Here is a 24,380-nt window from a genome sequence, read left to right as displayed (position 1 = left end):
ATTTATGCCAGCATTTAAATCAGAAGTATGTAAAACTCATCTCTCCTAACTTATTGTGTAACTTTTTTACATTCAACAATTTATTAAAAAAAAAAAAAAAGTCTTCCTAAAATACTCAAGTCTAAACCAAGAAACAATTCTAATCAAATTTATACCGAACAAAGTACTGGGTAATAAATATTTAACTTCATTTATATGTTTGTCTCTGGTGAAAGACTTTTATAACCAACCCTGACATCCTTACAATCATCCAGAGGGTTTTTGTATATTTACTAATTCCTTGAATCTCTTTCTGTTGTTTTTACAAAGTGTTTTATTTCTCTTTTGTCCTCTTGGGCCAAAAAAAAAAGAAAAAGAATGAAACAAGCAGCTTATGCTTTGGGGGCCCCAAACTTGCATAACTGAGGTGATGACTAAGGACGCTCAACTTTTCCATAAACTTAATATTTACACAACACCACAGCCCCCCTGCTGGCACTGCTTTTAAATGTTTTACCATCACCATCAAAAAGGATTAGACACAACCAGATTAGTTTAGGAATATTCCATTATATACGTCTGTCTTCTGTTAATCAGATTAGATTAGATTCTTGGTATTTCTGCTATTTATTTATGAGGAATTAACTTGATGGAAAACAATGGAATTCACAGAAATTTAACTACCTGGTTTTATGTGACTTTCTTGCTGGATATGTTTAAAATATCACATTAAAACAGATTGTTTTTAGTCACGTTTTATAATGTTATTGTTACTGCAAAAATGCATGTAAACGATACCAGGATGCAGTTTATCATGCAGATGCATCAAAAAGTAAAACAGGTCACCTCTAAAACAAGACTGAAGGTATATATGTATCGCCTAAGCGCAGCAAAGTGAGAGCTTGGGAAATCAGAAGGGATCATCTCCAAACCCATGACAGGCATTCATGTTAATTTGATCAGATGCTCCAAGACACTGATGCTGTTATGTGAACCTCAGTACGGAGTTAATAAGTTGAATAATTAGAGTCACAACTCCGGTTAACTGGAAACGGCTGATGTTTTCTCCATTCAGACCGGCGGCCTGACTGCTGAGGCCTGATGAGACGTAATCCAATAAAAACGTGGGGGGTCCGAGCGGCTCCCACCGCATGTGCGTGCATGTGCTCCCGTGTTACCTGGTTGTTGTCGGAGGTGCCCTATCCAAGCTGGGAGAGTGCGGCTCTGATCCGGCGGCCGAGTCCCTGCTAAGGCCCTGTTGCGATTTTTCCTTTAGGGGACGTGAAATTCGATTAAAAACCATGACTGTCAGCCAGAGTTTTGAGATTTTCTTGGCTGTGCTGTAAAAGTCGGTGAGGAAAAAAAGCAAGAAAATTACATTAGATATTATTTATGGAGTTGCAAGTTGTGTAAACATACAAAGTTATATTTTAAGACGCCAGCAAGGTTCCTGGACTGACCCGTGTTTAAGATCTCAGATTAAGCAATCGCATCTTCTGTGTGAAAAGAAGATCAAGCTCACTTTCCTCTAGCAGGGAATCAGCCTGGCAAGAGGTCATGGAAACCTGGTTTCAGAGGACTAATGGGCAGCACAGCACACAATTAGATTTTACTTTTACTTGGCTTTGAATCCTGAAGGTTTCCATCCTTCGGTTCAGGATGTATTTTTGGTTTGCTCGCAGAAAGCCGTTTCCCAGAGTTTGTCCAATATCTAATGAAAGAGAAAGAGGCCACAGGAGGCTGTGTGTGTGCGTGTGTGTGGTCCAACAAGGGGAAAACCCTGTTTTGAGGTCAGGGGTCAGATTTAGGACTAAGGTGTGAATTGAGTTTTGGTTAGGGTTAGGAAAAAAGGTTTAGGCTGTAGAAATGTATGGAAGTAAATGGAAAGTCCCCACAAAGATAGCCACACAAACATGTGTGTGTGTTTTATTTTTTGTTTTGGCTGTTCACATGCGAACATCATGACTGGAGATCAGCAAAGCCTAAACAGGTTATTGATTTAGGAAAAAATCAGAACCAGCTGACTGAGGACAGGAAACACAATTTAGGCTTTTTTGCTTGTAATGTTTGCTGACCTGAGTTTGGGAACGGCGGTAAAATCTTTCAGGCATAAATCTAACTTCACTTTGCTTGGTTGAAAATTATAATACATGCCTCCTTTGGACGTGACATGTGGGTGTATGGTGTATTTAAAATGTATGATTAGAAATAATACACTTGACACTAGTTTAAAAGTACAAGTTATTTAGTTACATTAAGTTTATTTGATTTATTGTATATAAAATGTTTATTTGTTTCTAGAAGCTCTGAACTATAGTCACCAATTTGTGTGGTTTCAATTGGAAAATTTTTGTAAATTAAACAGTGAAAATATCCAGTTATATTAAAATCTGAACGTCTCTCAATTGCCTCCTTAGAGAAAACTCCCTGAAACCGGATGGCTTTTGTCGCCATCTAATGGTTATAGCCTGTTTTCTCTAGAAATATTTTCTTTCTTGATTTTGAACATTTGCCACTTCAGTTCAACTTTTTAGGGCCGAGCAGCTAAGCTCGGCCCTAAAAAGCTGCGAAGGCCTATCGTAATAGTCCTGTTTCTTCTTCTTTCTATTATGCTTCCATCAAATGAATTAGCTTTTTGGGGCGTTATCATATTCAAAAACTCACCAAAGTTGGCGGACGTGTCAAGTCTGCGTGAAAATTACGTATTTTAAGGTCGTCACAAAAATCGCAACAGAAACAGCCCAACAGCGCCACCTGGCAACTTTCAAAATACCGTCCACATGGACCTTACTTCATCGTAGAGACATTAAGTTTGGTACACTTGTAGAGCTCCCCAAGATACACAGAAAATTCAATTAATGTCATAGTGCAACTCAAACAGGAAGTCGGCCATTTTGGATTGAAGTTCCAATTTTGACCCATTTTGGACATTTACAGCCTTTGCATCTGATCTAACTCCTCCTACGAGATTTCGATTGATTGGCTTCAAACTTGGTCAGTTTGTTCATACGGCATGGCCGATTAAAAGTTATCAAAACTGTGAGTTTTCCTTCATGCTGAAAGGGAGATACCTGGGGTCAAAGTTCACTTATTCACCATGAAACACAAAACTGTTATATCTCCTACACAAAAACTCACAGAGGCACCAAACTTTCAGTGATTGATTATCATCGGGATTCCTACAATACCCAATGGTCAAATAATGACATCACGTAAGCCATGCCCCCTGAGAATAGGAAGTGTCATGCTTTACTGGGAACGGTCTCTATCTGATCCCTTTGCCCTAATCAACATTAATCTGTGTCCAGAGACAGAAGACGTGTGGGTTTGACTGGGTTTCCAACACAGATGGATTTCGATGGAATGAGTAGGTGTGGCGAAGTGACCTGTAACGCCGTTGCCATACGGTGGCTCTAAATTCCTCAGTTTTGAGTCCCTCCCTCCCCCTTGCTTCCAACAGGAAGTCACCTATTTTTTCTGCTTAATGTCTTAATGTCTTACTTTTACACTTTGACTCATATAGGTTTCAACCTGTGCCAAAATGACACGATGAACTGTCAACACTGGCTGCTGGCTGAACCATGTGGCTGTGGCCGAATGGCGAATTAAAATCCCTTGCTGTATGGATACAGTCGTCTCTAAATCATACATGCATCATCAGATTTGCACCAAACTTTTTATGATTCACTTTTGTGAACCTCTAAAGATCCCAATAGCATTCAATTGTAATTGGACTTCACTGTGCCCCCTAAGTTATTCCATCAGCTATATCTTCTTACTACATCAGCCACTGCAGCATTTGTACACACACAGCTGTGTAACCTCGCCTGGATCTCAAAATGACAAAATGATTATTAATGGTGCTTAATACAAAAGGTGGAGCATATAATGATCACTTTTCACCACTCATACATTCATTTGTTACTCTCCGAATATTTCACTTTTTCAATGTTACATGGCATTTCTGTTTTTTGGTCTCTTCATAGATGGAATGTCATACCACATGTTCTTTTTAGCTGTCATGTTTTTCTGCAGGAAGACTTTGTCTAAGATAATGCTACTTTCCATTACAGTCATGTTTTTGGTATATTTTTGACCCTCATACAGAAGATGATTAACAGGTGTGTGTAATTGCTCAGTAGCAACTCCCTGGCTCCATCTGGTGGATAACTGTAGAACCTGAAGAAATCCACACAGAATCCAAACCCCAGCTTCCAACAATTATCTTCCATGGATGATAAAATTGCTCCCTTCTTTCACTGTTTCACAAAATTTATTATAGACACCAAACGCTGAACTTTACTGAGCACCAAATATGTTCTCTCATTCATCCTACAGACTTGAAAACTTCTTTATTGTCTTGGACTTTCAAATTCAGTCGCTAAAGGAGCTACAACTTTCATCAATATTTTTTATTATTTTACATGAAACCTAATTATAGTCCTAGTGCATGACATAGCAGATGACACTTTACATTCAGACAGGTTATGCTAAAGGTTTATTCTTAAAGGTTAGTTTTTCCTCTATGCTGTTACTACATACATGCTCAGTATTATAAAGTGTTGCAAATTCAAAAACACAATTTGGGCATGTAATCACTGATGATTCTGCTTCATTAAAGAGGAGTGTTCATTTAAAATCAATTACTGGATCCAACATACTGTTTCCTTGCACAGAAAAATGTCTTAATTACACTTACATGTACTTCACTGTTTATTTCATAACATAAATTCCAGTTCATAAACTTCATTCATTTGAAATGAAAAACATCACCGTATTTGGGTTTTACCCAGCAATATTTATGAAAGCCCGGATTTTAATTGATAAGCGAGGAGGGGGGGAGAGTCAGATGAATACTTTTTGGAGGCGCTCTCTCAGGACCAGGTGAGTGGAACAGGAGACGACAAAGACTCGCTGCTTTTGCTGTGGTTTCTAGGGGAATCCTCAAGCGGCAGCGGTGGCGGTTTTCATTCATGCTTCTCGTCTCTTTATAGGAACGACAGCTGAAGAGTGAGCGGCAGCAGCCCAGTGACTCTGCAACAAAAATCCCCTTCGAAACGCAAGCCGAGTGTGACTCAGACTCACAGAGGGTGGTGGAAATTGCTAATCATGCGGATCCAAAAAAAAAGATACTGTTTTTCTTTGGAAATAACTATATCACACTGCCTCCCACACACCCACTAAAACCTTGCTCTAGTTTTCAGCCTTTTGTTTTCTCGCAGCTCTCCTGGACAGAGTTTGTGTTTCATTAAACCAGAAGCCTTTTCCACAGAAACCTCAATGTTAGAAGAACAAATCTCTCTGATGTCTTATCACGTCTGAACATGTAAGTCACACCCTTTGTGGAGATAGCATATCTAAAACACTTCCTGTTTTCTATTCTTACACTGCAAAAACATAAAACCAACATCAGTGATATTTTAACTTATAATATGAGACAAATATCTTGTCCCACTGGCAGACTACTTCACTTACAGCTAGTACTTTTTCATCAGGAGTCACTTTCTTAAAGCAAGCTCCCATTGCTTGCTGAAAGGTCACTCATAGAAACTAGACCAAAAACACTTTGTAAGATTTTGCTTCTAGAGTCCAGGAACTGGCTCTGTTTTAACCTGTCAGAAAAAAGTAACAGAAATTGATTTTCCAGAAAAGTTCACGCACTTTCAGCCGATCAGAGGAATGCGGAGGATCAACACCGGTTTCTCCTCCTGATAAAATCCTCGAGAGGCCGGTCTTCGCTTTACTCCGTTTCCATGTGACGCAACAGGAATGCAGAAAGTTTGGTTTCTAAGGCGCATCAGTGATGAGGGTTAACATTTACCTGAAGTCTTCTGGAGCTGCCCGAGCCGTCGCCACGCTCGCTGGACCTCGCACCTGTCTCTATATGATCGGGATTAATTAGGGGGTCACAAAGAAACGAGCTGCGAGGCCTCTACAGAAAAATCACACCAGCGCAAGTAAGGGATGAAAAAATTCTGCCATTATAGTGATTTCTTCTAATATAGAAATGATTTTAAAGGCCTCTAAACAGGCCTGTACTGGAGTCCTTCTTAGGAATAAAATAAGAGAAAATTGTTTTTTGTTCATCACTTGTGTTTCACTGTAAATAATTCAATTCAAAGTTTGAGAGGTTCTATCAGACAAGCTCGGTTATTCTTAGTCTGTCCTTTTTTCATGTACTGGAACTTGTTTGGTGAGTTTTGAGAAATGTCCTGCTGGATCAAGAACCTTCATCTAAGATGACCTGATTACTGGAGATGCAGAGGATATTGGCCTTACGAAGCCAATGAGAAAAAGGGCATGTCTTAGTGAGGTCGCATGCTGGGAGCCTTCACACATTCAAAAACAGCCAGTGGATGCTCCTTTCAACCAATGTGAAGGGATAAAAATAAAGTTATTTATGTTTTTTAGTGCAAGTGATAGCTTCAGTATTTTTTGGCTAAGAGTAGGAAGAATAAAGCTTTGCATGTTGATAAAACACCACAGGAAGTCATATTTGCAATTTGCTGTTACCCACTCGGGGAGAAAGAAATTAAGGAAAATAGTCCAAAATTTAGCTTTTTTTATGTGCCTCCATACAAAACTTTGTGTGGAAGAAAACTAACGCTGCACATCACTCTGATCCCACCATCCCTTCAGTGAAACACGGTGGTGGCAGCTGGTCTATCACATTAAAATGTTTCCAGAAAATGTATTAAAGTAGCTGATGGTAATGTGATAGAATGTGGAAACATTCGAGGATTTTTAAATACTTCCCTGCAAAAACTGCAATCAGCAGTAGCAGATGTAGGAAGTTCATTAAGTTCACCTGCAATCTGTTTAGTCCACTTAAATGCCTTTACTTATAATTTCTCTAGAATTGAACCCACATCTACCCTAAACCTAAAACTGTGAAAAGTTCATGTTTGTACTTTAATTTCCTCTCTAAGTGCAGGCAGTATTTTTTATTTTTTTTTATTTTTTTTATTGCTAAATATCTTGTAATCTTATTAAAGATTAAAGTCACATACTTGAGAGCCTTTTAGAGAACTAAATGAAAATGAAGAAACATGTATTTCAAAATGTAATTTTCTGACAGCAAAGTTTTACTTTCAGAACTGCTCTCTTCAGCTCCCTGTAGTATTGGATTTCCCCCCAGAATTGTGAGTTAATGTAGCATGTTGTCAAGTTAAAATAGCAAATGGTACACTTGTGAGTGCATTTACTATCTCCACCCAACTGGCACACACATCACAGAGAATCAAGCGCACCTATCCCTTTCACTCAGGCCCATCTGAAGTCTATAAGATAACTTGGCACACCTGTGCTCACAATGATCTCTGCAGGCAAAGAGCCTCAGCTTCAAACTTTCACAAAGACACCACTGGTAGGAACTGGACATTATGCACAGTTTATATCATTTAATCTGCATTCAGAAGATCAAATTAGCCTTGGTGATTCGATGGGTTTTATGTGTTTGGAATGTAGTTTGTTCATTCACTGTTAACTTAAAAGTAGATTATTAACATTACCTGGAAAACTAGTTAATTTGTTGTGATCTATAATTGATTTTTTTTTTTCATTTGGGAAGCAAGCTTTTTCAAGTTTGGGCAGAAGCTGAGGTGGTTTAAAGAGAGCAAAAAAACTTGACGCATGTAAATCTTTCAGCTCACACGTACCACTCCTATCAGCATGGCCTGTGTCAAAAACAGAGAAAAATGCTTTAAGAACCTACTTCCTGTTTTGTTAGCAGCTTTTGATGGAGTGGGACATTTATCGGCTAAAAGAGGGTTTTAGTTCTTCTAGCAGGGCCAAAGTTGCAAACCAAAGAAATTAGCTAAAATTTGAACATTTTCAGAATTTGTCACAATCCAACCACAATGTTTTTCATGTTACAATTTTTAAATAAAATCGGAGAAGTTCGGTGAGCTGATACCCTAAAATAAAATTAACCCAGAGAAGGAGCCATCAGTCAACAGAATAGTTAAACACTCCACACATTTAGTCACTTTGGAAGACTTGCAATAAAATAGATAAATTAAACTCATAAGTTGTCTTAACTGAAGTTTTTTATTAAGCAGTTTGGGGGACACAACAAACATGCAAAAGAAGGTCAAATGAAACTGTCAGATGTAACTGTTGTTGCTCCATATTTAATGTTACACATTGGAGAAGTAGATTCCCACACTGAAACACGGTGGTGGCAGTATCATGTTAGGTCAGGTCAAGTTTGGTGGGTAGATGGATGAAGTCCTGCAGAACTTGATGACACGCTGAGGAAATGAGTAAGCCTTTGATTCAGCCATTATGCAGCAGGACCACACCTAAAGTTACAGGACACCAACCACAACCAAAATAAACAGATTGGAGAGGTGTTGAGTGAGGGAGGACTGAACCCAAATACAAGCCACTCTTTTCAAATTTGAAAATTGTTTTATGAAATGTATACATTTTCTTTCATTTCGCATGATATCTCAATGAAACATGTTTAAGTTTGTGGCTGTAATATGGCAGAAATGGAAGTGTTTAGATGGGGTATGGAAGGTTTTCTTAGCCTCTGTAGGAAGCACAGCTGTGCTTAATGTGTTACTGTTAAATGAATGGATCTAACCTCCTTCCTGTTGTTTTTTAGACATGAGAGACCGACTGGGACACCTGCAGGAGGCCCAGACTGATCCTGAAGGTTTCAGCGCTGTGGACCTGAACGGCCGCTCAGAACACGAAGACTCCAACCCGGATCTGGATGGGATCCTGCAGCAGGCCCAGCGGATCCGTCTGGAGATCCAGCAGATCCAGAACGACATTGGCGAGCTAAAGGAAGTGAACTTCCAGACGTTAAACAAGACTTCATTTCCCGATGTCACGAAGCGAGACTCCAACACAATCGGGATGGACATCAAGCGCAGAGGGGAAGCCGTGTTGCAGCAGCTGCACGGGATGAACGACCTCCGGGGTCAGCTGGAGGACCAGCGGGGCTCCTCTGACCCCGCGGCCCGCGTCGCTCGGACCCAGTACCGCTACCTGAGCGCCGCGCTGCGGGAGGTCATATTCGGCTACAACGAGGCCGAGATGAGCCACAGCGAGGCCTGCAAGCGCCACATCCAGCGGCAGATGGAGGTGGTGGGGAGGGAGGTCAGCGAGACAGAGCTGGAGGAGATGATGGAGGGAGAGGAGCCGCGCATGTTCAGCATCCAGGTGGGGGGCCAGACCGCCCGCTCGGCCCTGGTGAGCATCGAGAGCAGACACCGGGAGCTGCAAGAGCTCGAGAGGAGGATCGAGGGGATCCAGGAGCTCTTCTTGGATGTGGCCATGCTGGTGGAGGAGCAAGGGGCCGGGGTGGAGAGCATCGAGAGGAACGTCCAGAGCGCCGAGGTGACCGTCCAGGAGGGCACGTTCCAGCTGGACAGAGCCCTCGCTTCGGACAAAAACAACCCCTTCAAGAAGATGTTTTGTGGCTGTTTTCCGTGTTACAAAAAAATGCCTTGATTTGTGATGAGGAAATAACAGATCTGGTTATGACGGTGCTTATTTTACACACGCGGAAAAGATAAGCAGCAAATCCAAAAACCTACATGACAGGAAGTATAAGAACAAACTGCTGTGTCAGACACCAATAAGCTACTGAAAACCTATTTCCACAATGCATAAGTAAGACGTTTTACCAACTTCTTCAAAATTCATGGTTTTAAAACTATTTTGGACAGTCTGGATGCTACTGTCTAGGCTTTGTAAACTTCTCATTTAAAGCGAATAAAATTTTGTGCTACTATATTCATCTATTTAAGCAAATATATGAAGCAAGAGAAGCAGTTGTCATTCAGAAACCAGATGGTTGAAGAAATGAAGATGCTTTGCTGTAAAATTTGCATATAAATCTCTGAAAAGAAGAAAGCTAAAGGTCTTGTGAAGGAGCTGATTGAAGCTGATGGTATTCAAATCAACTCAAATACAAAAAATGCTTAGTTTATCCCAAATGAAAATGAAATATTGTAACTCATATCATCCAAGTATCTTTAAATAGTAGTGACCACTGTTACATTTGCAAACCTGCTCAGTAGGAATGGGACAAAATCAAAAAGGTAAATCTAATAAGTACTGAAGGAACGCAAGCCTCTGAATGTAAAGAAAGTTTTATTACTGAAAGACAAAGAAGCGCTTTCTGTAAATTCTCAGAATCTGTGGAGGAAATATTTCTACTTGTTTTTATGTGGAACGCCTTGTTCTAATTGAGCTAACATTAATTTTGTGCTGCTTTAAATTTCCATGCCTTTGACACCAATATTTTTATGTAAAGATATGAAGTATGTTGCAATGAAAAACATTCTGTGACCAGCTTAGTAGGTCAATAATAAAAAAAAAGATACGAAACAATCAACTTTAATTCCTGTAATTTCTGTTTCTGCTTAACCCTGTTTAGCATTACATTTAAATATCTTATTGATCAGCTGACAAATGCACACATAAAATGATGCATGAAATTCTAATGAATGTAAAACAAATTTAATTTTATTTCAAATGTGTATTTAATCTTATGAGCCACATTTGTGTTAACCTTGCCTCTGATCCCTGTTTGGCTGGTTGACTCTTATGAAATATGAGTGATTATGACCCATACAGAACCAAACCAACTCTGAGTGACTTCCTGATTATTTACTGGGGTCAAGCACATTTCCTACTAGCAACTGATTAGAGATCGTTTCCTTTTAGTCCTCAATTTGTAGAAAACTTCTCCAGCTGATGCCTCGTTGGTATGGAAAACATGATCCAGTGTCGGAGACGGCTCCTTTCTGGAACAAACAACTGAAACTACAACGATGGTGAAAGGTCGAAGAGACTGATGTTTTGTATCTTTCACATCGTAAACATGCTACAATGGCATTTGCCAGTCTGTGCCTCCTTTCCACACCATTTTAATGCCAGTTTGTCCCTCTATCCATTTAATTAACAAACCATTTAGCATTCATGCACATATTCTAAGTGTGTGTCTAATGTAGTTAAGTAATTTCATTAATTACGGGGATGGAAAAAAAACTATAAAAGTTTAAAATCTTACAAATCATTTATTTCAGCTTCATTTTTTTGAACATTTATTAATCCTAGTTGCACTGGTGTAGCCTGTGTATTATTGTGTTGTCTCCATCTTCCTCCCAAAGTCCAACTACACGACTCCCAGGTGTATCTCTGTGTTGCCCTGTGATTGGCTGGTGACCTGTCCAGGTTATTTCTCCCTCCGCCTCTCACCCAATGTCCGCTGGAGATTGGCACAGGCCCTGACAAGACTAGCGGATATCGAAAATGGGTGGATGGATTTAAAAAAATAAAATGTTTTGACGTTTGTTTAATATCTTTCTGTTAATAACCGTAACATGTCACAGTGTGTGGGGCTGCACCTTCTGAATGACTGCTGGATCTTCTTCCTGTACCCAGCGGCGGTGATGAAGAACTTAAGGCGTGATCTTCCGCGTTGGCTCACGGCGCTGCAGTGTTGTCAGACGCCCTCACTCCGTTCACTGCACGCTGCATGTTGAAATATTCACATTTGGAACCGAGTCAAAAAGAGGAAATGAGTCTTTCATCGCTCGCTGCTTGTACTTCTGTGAGTTTAATTTCGTAGTACCGCTGAAGGGTGACGCTTCAAGGTATGTGCAATCTTTTAAACTATATTTTCTGTAATGTTCTATTATTTACTATCTATAAGTTCACTGAGTGGTGGGGTGAGTCAAGTTGTCTCTGTCAGTTTTTCTCCATCAGTCTGACCAAAAAAAAGCGTTCTGGTTAACGTTTTGACTGTAAAATACAAGTTTTAATCGCTCATTTATCAGTAAATGTTAATAGCGGATTCTCTGTACAAGCCTGAGTCTGAGACGAGCGGCTAAGTATATCTGCGCATCATCACATCCGAGGAAGTAGTTCACGGGTTTCCTTCCTAGAAACCTGAATAAGAACATCGGAAGTTTGTTATAGGAGTTTTCTAAAAATAGTTTGTTCAGAATAGCCTCAAAGTTTTACAGAAGTTTCTGAAAAATCTAGGTCAGGTTATCTTAAAATTTCTTGGTTATAGTTGAAACTGGGCGTATTAATGCTAGATATATATGTTGACGAATCACAAGGTTCTGTTTAAAACTATGAAATGATGCAGGATATGAAAATTAATGGAGCTGTAGCAGCGTCTCCAAAGTTTAGGTCAACTAGTGATGCTGGCACCTTTGTTACATCCTACTGAGTAAATAGAATAACTAGTACACTAAACCAGTAGCTAAGCTTCTGATACCTACTTTTTGTGGGTCACAAGGTGACAAGTTAAGGAATATTTGATTTTTAAAGAAAACCATTTTATGGATTTATATTAAAATATTTAGCCATGATTTAATTGTGCAAATAATCACCAAAGGCAAGAAGTTAAAGTCAAGACATATCTTGAAAAACATTTGATGAAATTAATTTAAAGTACAGTCCATAAAAACATACCAACATCACCCTTCTCTTGTGTGCTCAATAAATGTTGGGTGTTGTTACATTCCAATGAAGTAGCTAATGTTTCTAAAAATATATATAATTTCTTGAAACTTGCTGCACATTTATGCACTTAATTAAAGTCTAAATACCTTCAATATCCCACATTTAACAGACTAGCATCCAGATTCCTTCTATACAAGTTGGACTTTAGCACTAGCGCTATCGCTAAGCTACCTATGGTGGGGTACAATCCTAATTTTTCCCCCCACCACTGCAACTTTCTGGCCCACAATTCTTAATGACAAATCTCAACTTTTGCTGTTGTAATGTTCATTCATAACAAAACCGTATCATATCAACATTGAACATGTCAGCATTTCTGTTCACTGCTGTAGACAAACGGTAATAGCTAGCTTATGGTTAGCTCAGTTAAGCTCCTCAGTTAATCCTTAATAAAAAAAAATTGTTACTAAAGAATAGTGTTGTTAGAATGTTACTTTTATTGGATGGTACATTTACAGTAATTAGTTGAAATGTAAATAGATTTAATATCTAATAGTTAACACGCTCCAAAATTTGTTTTTAGAGTGTAATCTTTATAGAATGCGATGTAACTTTGAACTGCTTTGTGTCTGCAGTTCAAATAAACTTGATTAATTGATTGAGTTGGTCCTTTTTTTATCTTCAGCTGGTTTTCCTGCATTTCCAATCCACTTTTGGTTGACTGCAACTTAGTCTCACCAGAAGTGAATTTCTTTCTCAAATCAAACGATTCTATTTAGTTTACCAGAATCTTCTTGAAGTTTTCAAGTAACCTTCCCGCCTACCTCACAACAAGTTCTCTTTTCTCGTTGTTCTTATACACAAATTTATCTTCACTCTTCCTGTTTTCAGCTATTTCATAATTATGAAACTAAAAAGGCAGATGGCTGAAACTGTTGCTAAGGCTATTGGTACCTTTTATTTACTCTATCTGCCCAAAAATGGAAGCCTAACCTTTCTACTGTTTTGAGAGTGAAACTCTGCTGCCTGCAGCTGTTGAAACGGTGACTGCATGCCACTTTACTGACCTATTTTTAACAATTGTGGCCCAGTTTGTGTTTAGGAAGGCTTTGATGCAGATCAGATAATTCACAAGACAAGAAAAAACAAAAAAACTGCTTCTGTTTCCCTTTTCTGGTAGACATTCGATCAACAGATCTATGGTATTACAGTAGCTTCTGTTTTACAATGTAAAATGTTATTTCCCTAAAGAGGTTGACTAAGCTTCTTGCTCACTCCTGCAGGCAAAATGAAAGACCGACTGTGCGAGCTGCAGACCTTCCCCTCTACCCCCACAGAGGAGGAGAGTGGCCCCAACGAGGATGAGGAGCTGCTGGAGCAGCACGCTGTCGTCTTCCAGGGCGAGGACGTGATGGACAGCATCTACAAAGACGCCCAGATGATGAGGAAGGAGATGCTGCTTCTCAAGTTGGACGTGAAGCGCATGGGGAAGCAGAACACACGCTTCCTCACGTCGGTGAGGAGGTTTAGCAGCATTAAGCGGGACGCCAACGCGCTCGGTAGGGACATCAAGGCACGGGGGGAGGCCATCTACGCCCGGCTGGAGAAGATGGGGAAGCTGAGCAAGGAGCTGGAGGAAGAGCATGGCCCCACGTCGGCCGTGGCTCGCATGGTGCGCTCGCAGTACGTGTCCCTGACCAGCGCCTTCCACGAAGCCATATCCGAGTTCAACGAGGCCGAAATGATCCAGAGGGAGAACTGCAAAAACCGCATCCAGAGGCAAGCGGAGATCATGGGCAAGGAGGTGAGCAGGGAGCAGATAGACGAGATGATCGAGACAGGGAAGTGCAACATCTTCGTGGATAATCTCCTCCAGGAGGGCAGGACTGCTAGGTCGGCTCTGAACGAGATAGAGAACAGGCACAAGGAGCTGCTGGAGCTGGAGAGCCGCATCAAGGACATCCACGAACTCTTCTTTCAGCTGGCGCTGCTGGTGGAGGAGCAGGGCTCCATGCTGGACAACATAGAGGCCAACGTTGGCGCGACTCAGGACTACGTTGCCAAGGCTACGGTTGAGATCAAGAAGGCTGTGAAATACAAGAAAAACAATCCGTGCAAGAAGCTTTTCTGCTGCTGCTTCCCTTGCTGCAAATGAGACTTGTTTAGCAAAACGATTCCTTTATCCATATCTACAGAGCTGACCCCAGGCATGAGCAAAATCTTCAAATTTGTGTCTACTTTTAAGTGAGTTTTAAGATTACGGGGCCTTAAATCAGCTGCTGCCCCAGGATCCTGCAGAATCCTGGGCCGGCCATGTGTCTGTGTCTATTTAATTTAAAGTGTTGCACTGCAGCCGTGGTGTCCAACATCAGTACTTTGACATCACAGTTCTTTTTGTTTTTTTACAGTGTTAAGAAGAAGGAAGAGTCACTTCAAACCACACACTCATGCAAAACTGAGGGTGTAATTTGGATGTTACATTTCCTGATTGTTACTTTGATTATATTTTAAGCAGCTCCCTCTGACCTCCTGCAAAGACATAAATCTAAAGTACAATACCTTTTAACTTTGTGTTTAGACTCTCAGCTTTGTCATTTTTGCAGTGTAAAATATTTAAATGTGATTTTTTTTTTAAGTGAGATTAAATGCCTTTGAGTGGTTTGGACGGCGCAAGCATGAAACTGGAAATAAAAGCGGTTCTGGTTCCTGCTGCAGCTGCTGTTGTTCAGCAGGTCTTTAGAAATACATTAAGGCCTCTAATTAAGGGAAGATATGTTTACATGCTTTGCGAAACTATAGCCTGGCCAACCTAATTCACCTAAAGGCCTTTTGTTGTCTTTCTCGACTGAGAGCTCCTGCAGTTTCAGATGAAATGGTATTATCTTAAGTCAACAGTACACAACAGAAGCCAGTCACGTAATACGTCAGCTTTTCTCGTGACCTGAATCTATATGTGTTTGCTAAGGCTGAGGAACAACAATAGAATGGAGAGCAGATCAGAAGGCTCTCGGTTCGTGCAGCGGGCCTTCTGGCCGCGCGACAGCAAGGTGAAAATGTGCGACACGCCATCTCCCACCAGAGGTGCCAGTTGTCAGCTGGTAACATGAAGGTGAGTCAGATGGCCGTGGTTGTCGTGGGCGTTTTCAAACTGCAACGTCGCCACTCAATGTTGAAATGAGTCTGCAATGATTGCACTTCCTCCATCAGCAGCATCGGTGTGGTTTACATGGCTGAGGTGGGGGGGGGGGGCTTACAGGCAGTGTGACCAGCTCTGTCAGAGGCGTTGCACCAAGACTTTACAAAGTTGCCCGTCGTCCGCACACGACTGCTCACGTTTGTTTTGTTGTGGTTAGCTGCAGACCCCAGCCTGGCAGAGAAGGTTTAGGTGTGGGAGATTAGAGTCGATGGGCTATATCCTTGTGGGTTTGCAACCCCCAGGTTTGATGGGAAGTGTGGCTGTTTGAGAGTTATGTGTGGGCTTATTGCCTGTACATGTAGGAGGGTGGGAAACTCAAGAAAAAATTCCTTTAAAATATTTACATATGATGAATAAGGGCTTTTCATCCAGGCTTCAAAGTTAAGGACAACGTTTACATTAGTAATCTTGGAACATCATTAAGTCACTTGTCAATTTTAACCTTATTTAAATATTTTTATAATGCTGTCCGGTCTTAACACACAGACAAAACGGTATCGAAACTACAAGACACAAGGACTCATTAAACATCTTCAGTTAGGAATAAGTTGTGTGAATTTGGTGCCATCTAGCTGTAAGCAGGGTTTCTGCAGGTTTCACCAATTCAAATACATTTTAAGTCCATTATCAACGAAATTTCATGGACATTTTTGTACATGGCAAAAATGTACAAAATAACACTCCATATTTTATATAGTTGTAGTCCCAAGCTTTCTTGCACAGAATGCACAGCATCGTATGGGTTGGCAACAGAAGCAAATCAGTGGCAAAGACTCTGTTGTCCAGCAACTGGCAATAAAATGACGCTTTTATCTAGATGCACAACGCTAGCTAGCTAGCAAGGGTATGCTAACAGCTAGTTAGCAGTAGCCTCAAGTCACAGAACGTCATAAAAATACCCGTATGCGACGCAAACGTTTGCCTGGCAGAAAAATCCCATGGTAAAAATATACGAGATGAAATAGTCCTTGAAATGTGCTCCTATATGTTGGTCTGTCAAATAAAATTATTTAGTGGTTCTGTTACAAGAATTATGAATACGTTTCCGAGAAACTAACCTTAACAAATCCATAAAAAAAATTTTTGACCCTTTTACCAAAACAGGACAAGAAAGGAAATGCATCATATTTTAAACTATTACTATAAATTTCTAGAATTTTTTTAGTGTGAACAGCAAACACTGAGTGCTTATTTGGTTGAAACTGATTGAGCTCTTACTTTAGACCAGGAAATTTTAAATAAAAAAAAGTTCTGTGTAAACATGGCAGTTTTCAGTCAAGAATGGTGTTAAACCTGCATACACATCAATAAATACAAATAAATGCATAAAAACTGGCAAAACTCTTTATTACCTACAAACAAACTGACATACTTTGGTGCAAGAAAAACAAAACACAGGAGTGAAAATAAAAGTTAAAATACTGTCAACACACTGCAGACACAAAAAATGGCTACATTTAGAAAATAATCAGCAGATTAATTTTTTTCTCTTGCATTCTTCCTGGGATCATGAACTTATGGACCGATGAAAGACCAGTTCCCTTACTATACATACATCTGTTTAAATTTGAACACTGGGCACATGTGATGAAGTATAGCTTAAGTACCTGGTGGTTCAAGTCAAAAGAAAAGTGAAAAAAGTAATCCAGATGCCTAAAAAATATTTGTAGAAAAAAAAAAAAATCAATCTGCAGCTGAACTGATTAATACATGTTTCAAACTCACATGCAGAGTGACAGCAAAATGTCAAGCAAAAACAAACCGGTCACCTGTAGGAGTTTACAGTACATGCATTCATGTGCAAACCAATAATTCACATCTACACCTTACTGAGGCAGGTTTCTTTAAAAAAAAAAAAAGCTTAAAGTACCAAAATAAAAGTGTAATAGCACAAGTGGATAAAAAATAAAGCTTTGAGTTTACAGCAACCTCTAAAAAATATATACATAAAGAGGAGGGAAAAAAAAACAAAGATGAAAACTGGCAGCTAAAACCTAAAGTAGCTGACATTTTCCGCTACCTTTTATTAAAAAAAAAAACGATTCAAGCATTTTCTTTCAAACAGAAACAAAACACACGGTGTTTCAAAACGTGTTTTTATGCTAATGAAATTAATCTCAATATCTGAAAAACAACCTGTTTTAATATCTCAGCAATCAGAAAAAACACCCATAAAATCTTAGATTTCTCTGTTGCTGCACTACAACCTGTGCTCGTCATACTGTGCCAGTTTGGAGACCGCGGCTGTGATCGTCGTCTCACAACTAACATCACAACAAAAACATCCTAAAACCCTGAGACGCCATCCATTTTTACCCACCTGGCAGGTAATGGCAAAAACATTCAACACATCAAAATCAAAGATGAAAAAAGTAGTGATGTTCAAAATCGTTGGTTAAGCTTCCTAAAACCTGGCCAGCAGGGTTTTATGTCACTTATGTTTTCACCAAGTACATTCATATTCATCTCATTGCTCCATTTAGATTTTTGGAGCAAAGAACCCACAAAAAAAATAATAAGCTGCTGGTAAAGTTTGGCCAAACAGACTGAATAATAGCGTTTCTCATTTCACCCTGAATAAGCCAGATAATTACTCAGAAATGACAAGTAGAAATGAAGACAAAACACTCCACAACCACAAGACGTGCCTCGCAGAGACGGCGATGTCGACACGCCAATGCTGGTGAGCTGAAAGCAGAAGGATCCTGGGAAACATCCAACTTCTGCTCAGGTGTTTGGTCTGTCTCAATATGTTCTAATAAAGCTGTGAAAAAGAGTTTTAACCGGCTAACAGCAGTGATGACGTCTCACTAAGAAATCTGTCAGACGTTAAGTAGTATTCGAGTTTAAGTCATTTAAAAAAAACATGTATATAAAAAAAATCATTCATTATATAGAAAAGTAGGGTTTAGCAAAACATATATATAGATTGTAGGCATTTGTTTTGGGCCAAGAAATAGGAATGATCTTGTATATTTTGCCAATAAGGTGAACTTTTACTATTCGCCTTTCCCTGATCAAGATCCTTCTGACGAAATAGAAAGAAAATAGGGGAAAATTTAGGTAAATCATAATAGATATTGAATATCACAACGTTATATTTCAGTAAAAAACCTAATCTCTATTTAAAACGGAGCTGATGTACGTTTTAGTGGAACCATTTGAGATGCTGTGGAGAAAAACGTTTGAATTTCAGCGCGACCTCAGCTGAACCACAACACCTTGCTGACATAGTCTCCTGTAAATTAAAGTGAAACAAAGAATAACCTGAAATTGACACCGTTTTAACTGGAGTTGCAGTTTTGAAGCGTGGAGAGAGTAAATGTCTGTAAACGCTGAAGAACGTACAAGTAGATCAAAGTTCTCTTGGTCAGTCAAAAAGAAAAAGGTGTCAAAAAATGCCGTCAGTGTTCATGCTACTGGTTTCAGAACCGATCGTAAACATCTTCCCTCTTTCGTGAGCTCCCTGGTGAAGCACATGCACGGCAGAGGAATGGCTTCCTCCCGGCGGGCGATTGTGTTGAACTTGCACTTCTTCAGGTGGTCGGCCATGCTGGCAATGTCGGCGAACTTCCACTCGTTCACCGTGCCGAAGGCCGTGCTGAAGCGCCACACCTGGCAGAACACGAGAACAGCATGTGACTTCAACCGTGGCGAGAAAAACTCACAGTTGCTTTAATTATGACAAGGATTTTGACAATTGAATGACCATACAACATAGAACCTGAATGTTCTAACCTTGTGCGTTATTTGCCACGAAGGAGACCCGTCATCGCGCCGCTTCTTCTCCCACAGCAGGACGACCATGCCACGCATCTGAAGCAGACTGGCGCACACGTTCCTCATGGTGCGAGACACTCTGGACAGCTGGCACAGACTGAAACTGTCGAGAAAGCTCGCTATGTGCTGCAGCACCTCAAAAGGAAGATTGCTAAACTGATCGTACTGAGCGTCGATGTGGTGGGGCTTTCTTGAGTGGCTGTCTCCGGTTTTCAAAGGCAATCCGGGCTGCACTCCAAAGGAACCCAGGTGTCTGTCGTGGATGATCCGAAAGCCCTGCACGGACGGACAGAAGCGCCTCTGGGAGTAAGTGCAGCCGTAGTACGCCAAGGGGCAACGCTGCTCCATCCAGCCGTTGAGGCCAGCGTGGATGTCCCCGTGGACGTTCTTGAAGTGAGACGAAAACTCGTCGCGTCGGAAGAGCTGCCCGCACACGAACGTGAACATGGAGCGCTGTTTGGTTTGGTACCGCGCGACGCATTCAAGCACCAGTTCCAGCCGCAGCGTGTGGAAGGGGCTGGGGTTGGAAAGCTGCGGACTGGCGTGGTCGCAGGCTGAGGCTGAGGCGATGTCGCCCACCATGGTGTTCGTGGCGAGGATGGCGGAAGGGAAGGAGAATGTCTGAGTGCCAAAGTCAATGTGGTAGCCGTCGACGAACCTGCTGTCAGAGATCCCCCGGCCTCCCGGGGAATCCCCGAGGCAAAACAGCAACGCTGCAGTGATGAGGTCAATGCCATGGAGCCCCATCGGGTCCTCCTCTACCTCCAGGTCAGATGTGTCCACCGCTTTGTCCTCCATTTTTACTCGAAACAAGTAAGGGTTGATCAGGGCCTGGGGGACGTTATATGTAAACATGCTGAGCACTTCCAAGTTCTGCTTCCAACACCGATACCTGCAGAAGCTCCTTCTCACTTGATCCGACACCAGGAATGGCGGTGTGAGCGGGACCAGCTGGGGCGCGGGAGGCTCCGGTGCTACGACGGGTATGTAGTCCTGAGGGATGAGAGGCCAGACGAGGTCACCGTTTTGAATTGGTTCATTGATGACATCTTTTTCCTCAAAATGCAATTCCACAAAGTTCCTTTCTTCAGACCAGTTAGCAGCATCTTCATCTCCATCCGTTTCCACTGCGCAATCAACTCCACCCACAGCCCCCAGCTCACACTCTGAATCACTGTCACTCTCAAGCATTTCTACGTTCCTCCCGCCTTCAGCAACATGCCTGCTTTCCCCATTTTCTCCATTATGGACCACTCCACTCTTATCTCCATTTATATTTTCGATGATTTTGCCAATGTTGTTGGAATTAGTGAGGATGTCGAGCGCAGCAGCTAAGCTCCTGGTCGCCTCCCCTGAAGCTCTGTACAAGTTGTTGTAAGGTTCTTCCTCCATTTCTACTGTTTCACTGCCCAACACCGACGCCATTTCATTCCCATAACCTGCTCCCTTTTCTCCGTTCTTCGACACGTTGGTTGTAACTTTCAGCGATTCCAATAGCATCCTCTGATCCTGAAGAGCTAGAGCCATGTCCAGCTGCTCCACCTCGTCAAAGTCTTTGCTCAGGTTTTCGTAGGACTTGTGATCGGCGTAGCTCACAGGCCACCGATTCCACTCCATTGTGCAACAAACTATGCTGGCAGGGCAAGTCTCCAGATGCTGCGCCATTTTGATTCTCTTGACGGTGAAGGGGCAGCCGAAGCCGCTGTTTAGGCACGGCAGTCTTTCGTAGGGGCACAGGAGACGATGTTCGTCCAGCTTGCAGGAGTGAAAAACAGCCCCGCAGACGAGAGGGCAGCCAACCAGATCGCAGGAGACACCCGGCTCTGGTTTGGCCATGCACCTTCTGTTGATGCATTTAAGGCAGTGCGGATGCAGGTTCTCCATTTTAAAGTAGTTCCTGCCTGCAGTGGGGTGGTCAAAAGCTGGACCCTGTAAACAAAGACAAAGGATTTAAAAAAAGACTTTTAGTGAATCTCTCACCTTTAGTGTTTATTCTTAAAACTTTTTCACATCGTGTCACAACACAACAAACTCAAATGTACTAGGATTTGTACACCTATTGGGTAAGTGGAGGAAAAACTATTAGGGATGAAACAATTAATTGGATTAATGAATTTTTTAAATACTTGTCATCTAATTTAGTAATCAATTAATCATTATCTGGAGAATATGGACTCAAGAAAAGGCCATTTGCTGATAAAAAATAAAATATTCAAAGCTGTAATTAAGCCAAAACTGGACATGTATATATTTTGCTTCTAAGATAACAAAAAAAAAAACACCTTTGTCTGTAAATGTGTTTTACCCTGAAATCCTCAAGTGGATTTTTTTTATATATTCACACAATTCAATAAACTACTGCATTTTAGGAAATAAAATATTTTGTTATTTTTAAAAATTAATTTAATTTATTCCACCTTTTAAAAGAATTTCTAGTATTGCATTGAAAAGGCTCAAGTAGTTTAATAAAAATCTGCAGAACGTGCCAATTTATTTTGTCTGATTAATCACCAGAACAAACAGAGATTAATCGATTGCTAAAATAATTGTTAGTTGAAGTCCTAAAAATTATACATTGTCGTACAGATTTATTCAATAAATTAGAATATTACTGAAAACTATTTACTTTAGTAACTCAATTCACCGAGTGAAACACAAAGATTAATTACAGACAGACTGATGTTTTTTGAGCCTTTGTTTAATGATTTTCAGCACAAAACTGATGAAAACATGACTTAAAATTAGAACATCACATCAGACTAATACAAAAAAGACATTTAACATAGAAATGTGGGCCTAATTAAAAGTTTAACACCTGCTTTAATATATTTTTAATTTGACAAACAAGGTTCAATGGAACGCATATGCTAGTTTAGTGAGTATGACTGTATTTTTTAATTGTTTTTTTCAAATAGAAACCTGAAAAGTCTGGTGTATATACAGTGATGTGAAACAGCGTTTGTGCCATTACAGATGAATTCTGTTTGTACCTTTTGGTCCCACTTAAATGTTTCAGATTATAAAAATATATATACATACAAATTAGATGAAGATAAGCGGAGTGAATACAGAAAAAAAGCAATTCCCCCCCATGTTAAATCATAGCAGCTGTGATTCAGCAGATTTACTGCTTACTGGCCACACCCATACCTGATTACTACAAGACTTGTAATTTTCTTCTTCTTATAATTATTATTTTTAATCACTTAAACAGAACCTGCCATGTTGTAGACTAGAAAATTTCAAAAAGGAACACGTTGTACCCTGAAAAAGAGAAATTCAATAACAAATGCGAAAAGTGTAATCACTGTGAAAAGGGTTGCTTTATAACTACAGCCATTATTCACATACAGAGAAAACATGCAATACCAAAATGAACCTCTCATTAAGGCCTTTCGCACATCTAGCAACTAAAAATTTTGTTTTATCCTCTTTATACTAAACAAGCTCAGCTATTTTTAAAGGAATTTAAAATATCGGATTTTAACCGAGCCACTCTAAAACACAAATTTCATGATCTAAACCACTGTATTGTAGTTCTGACTGCATATTTTGGGTTATAATTTGCTTCAAATTTCACCACTGGATACAAGTACACTTTTCAAATAATTATTCAGGAAGAATTATGAATATTTCACTTCCACATCACATAATAATTAGTGCTTGTTTGTCACACACAAAGAACAACAAAGAATACTAATAACTACACTAAATAAAAATATTTTTGTCTGGTGAGGAACATTTCACAACAGGGGTTTTCAGGTTTGGTGAAAACCTGAAATGTTACTTTCAGAGCTGAAACTAAGCTTTTGTTCAAAATCTCTGGTATTCAGAAAACATGCCAAGACTTTTCCCAAACCAACACAACCAGTTGATGGCTTATGAGTTTACTGTTTATCAGGTCAGGTTACGGATGTGAACGGCGTTGTGTCTCCAGACAGCAATTTAAACACCCGCAACAACGCTGTTGGTCTAAAATGAAAAGTTTAAAACATAATAATTATTGTTGAAATCTTTGCTGCAGTTGACAGCAGAGTTGCGCAAGAACAGCTGGCAGGTTAGCATTCAGCTAAACGTAAACAACACATCAGCCGGTGTAATTCCTTCTGCCCACTTTTATCCCTTCCTCCTATGACTTCACTAAAAATAATAGGATTTACATAAACTTGTTTTATCACTAAACAAGTAACAGCCGAACAGCGGCGAACAGATAGAAAAAAAAAACTTTTTAAGCTAACAAAAGAACAACACAAATAGCCTGTTAGCATTAGCGTGTACGACTCTGTATTCTCAGTTGTTAGCTCGCCGGTAGCTTCTGGAAACAACCTACCTGAGTTACTGAAGTCCCTGAAGTCTTATTTATGCCAATATTGTTCTCTTTAAATTTGGTTCGTTAATTTCAAAGAGCCGGAAACTATACCTACATATCAACAACTTAAAGTACTTAACAACTTCAAATCTTGTGAATTGGCCGCAGCTGGTTTAGTTGGTGCGGGTCCTTTGGTTCTCTCCGAGTGTTGATCCTGGTTTAGGACGTCGCAGCACTACCTCATCACGTAAAGTGGCCTGTCACATTTAGGTTTATGGGCGAATTATGGCAGGTCGTTGTCATGTACAATCTTTTCTTTTCTTTTTAGCTAAATGAAACAATCTGAGTCAAATTAACATACTTACTTGTCCAAGCTGAAAATAAAGATACAAAAAATTAACATTATCTGCTAATTATTAGATTTAAACGTCTAGAGCTTTATACAGCCTAATAAGAAATCTTTATTCATCGAATGTCTCTTCACAATGGTTCAACATTCCTCTGCCTAACTTCTAATGAAAGGTTTCTGAAAGATTTCCCACTCCTTTGCAACCTTAACATTTCCAAGGTTAAAAAATATGGCTTTGCTTCATGGTTCTCAAACTGGTACCACCACTGGTGCTGGTTGGGGTGTTTATAGAGCGAAAAATTGTGTGTTTAAACAAATAAACATCTAAA

The 24,380-nt window shown here is 40.2% G+C and overlaps 3 protein-coding genes across 4 annotated transcripts; 2 read left to right on the top strand and 1 right to left on the bottom strand.

Annotated features, from left to right (window-relative positions):
- Positions 1 to 5,775: 5,775 nt before the first annotated feature.
- LOC106928552 (syntaxin-11-like) lies at positions 5,776 to 10,329 on the top strand. Of its 2 annotated transcripts, none has more exons than XM_015004872.2 (2): positions 5,776 to 5,936; positions 8,591 to 10,329. In XM_015004872.2, exon 2 carries the CDS (start codon positions 8,593 to 8,595, stop codon positions 9,442 to 9,444), a length of 852 nt encoding a protein of 283 aa, XP_014860358.2. In that variant the 5' UTR covers positions 5,776 to 5,936; positions 8,591 to 8,592; the 3' UTR covers positions 9,445 to 10,329. The 2 variants fall into 2 exon arrangements, with proteins under 2 accessions (XP_014860358.2, XP_014860356.2); XM_015004870.2 differs by lacking the exon at positions 5,776 to 5,936 and adding an exon at positions 6,827 to 7,345.
- A 652-nt stretch (positions 10,330 to 10,981) lies between these two features.
- On the top strand, positions 10,982 to 15,131 carry stx11a (syntaxin 11a). The gene is made up of 2 exons (XM_015004869.2): positions 10,982 to 11,597; positions 13,701 to 15,131. Exon 2 carries the CDS (start codon positions 13,706 to 13,708, stop codon positions 14,570 to 14,572), a length of 867 nt encoding a protein of 288 aa, XP_014860355.2. The 5' UTR covers positions 10,982 to 11,597; positions 13,701 to 13,705; the 3' UTR covers positions 14,573 to 15,131.
- A 1,804-nt stretch (positions 15,132 to 16,935) lies between these two features.
- Positions 16,936 to 23,932, bottom strand: fbxo30a (F-box protein 30a). Its single transcript, XM_015004865.2, has 3 exons — positions 23,724 to 23,932; positions 19,352 to 21,322; positions 16,936 to 19,228 (listed from the first exon to the last, which is right to left on the bottom strand). Exons 2-3 carry the CDS (start codon positions 21,275 to 21,277, stop codon positions 19,025 to 19,027), a joined length of 2,130 nt encoding a protein of 709 aa, XP_014860351.2. The 5' UTR covers positions 21,278 to 21,322; positions 23,724 to 23,932; the 3' UTR covers positions 16,936 to 19,024.
- Positions 23,933 to 24,380: the final 448 nt, after the last annotated feature.

Source organism: Poecilia mexicana, unplaced genomic scaffold (genome assembly GCF_051168715.1).
Source record: "Poecilia mexicana isolate PSO_F unplaced genomic scaffold, ASM5116871v1 scaffold_22, whole genome shotgun sequence".
Lineage (NCBI taxonomy): Eukaryota > Metazoa > Chordata > Actinopteri > Cyprinodontiformes > Poeciliidae > Poecilia > Poecilia mexicana.
Note: the sequence above shows the minus strand (reverse complement) of the source record. Positions and strands in the feature narration are given on the sequence as shown.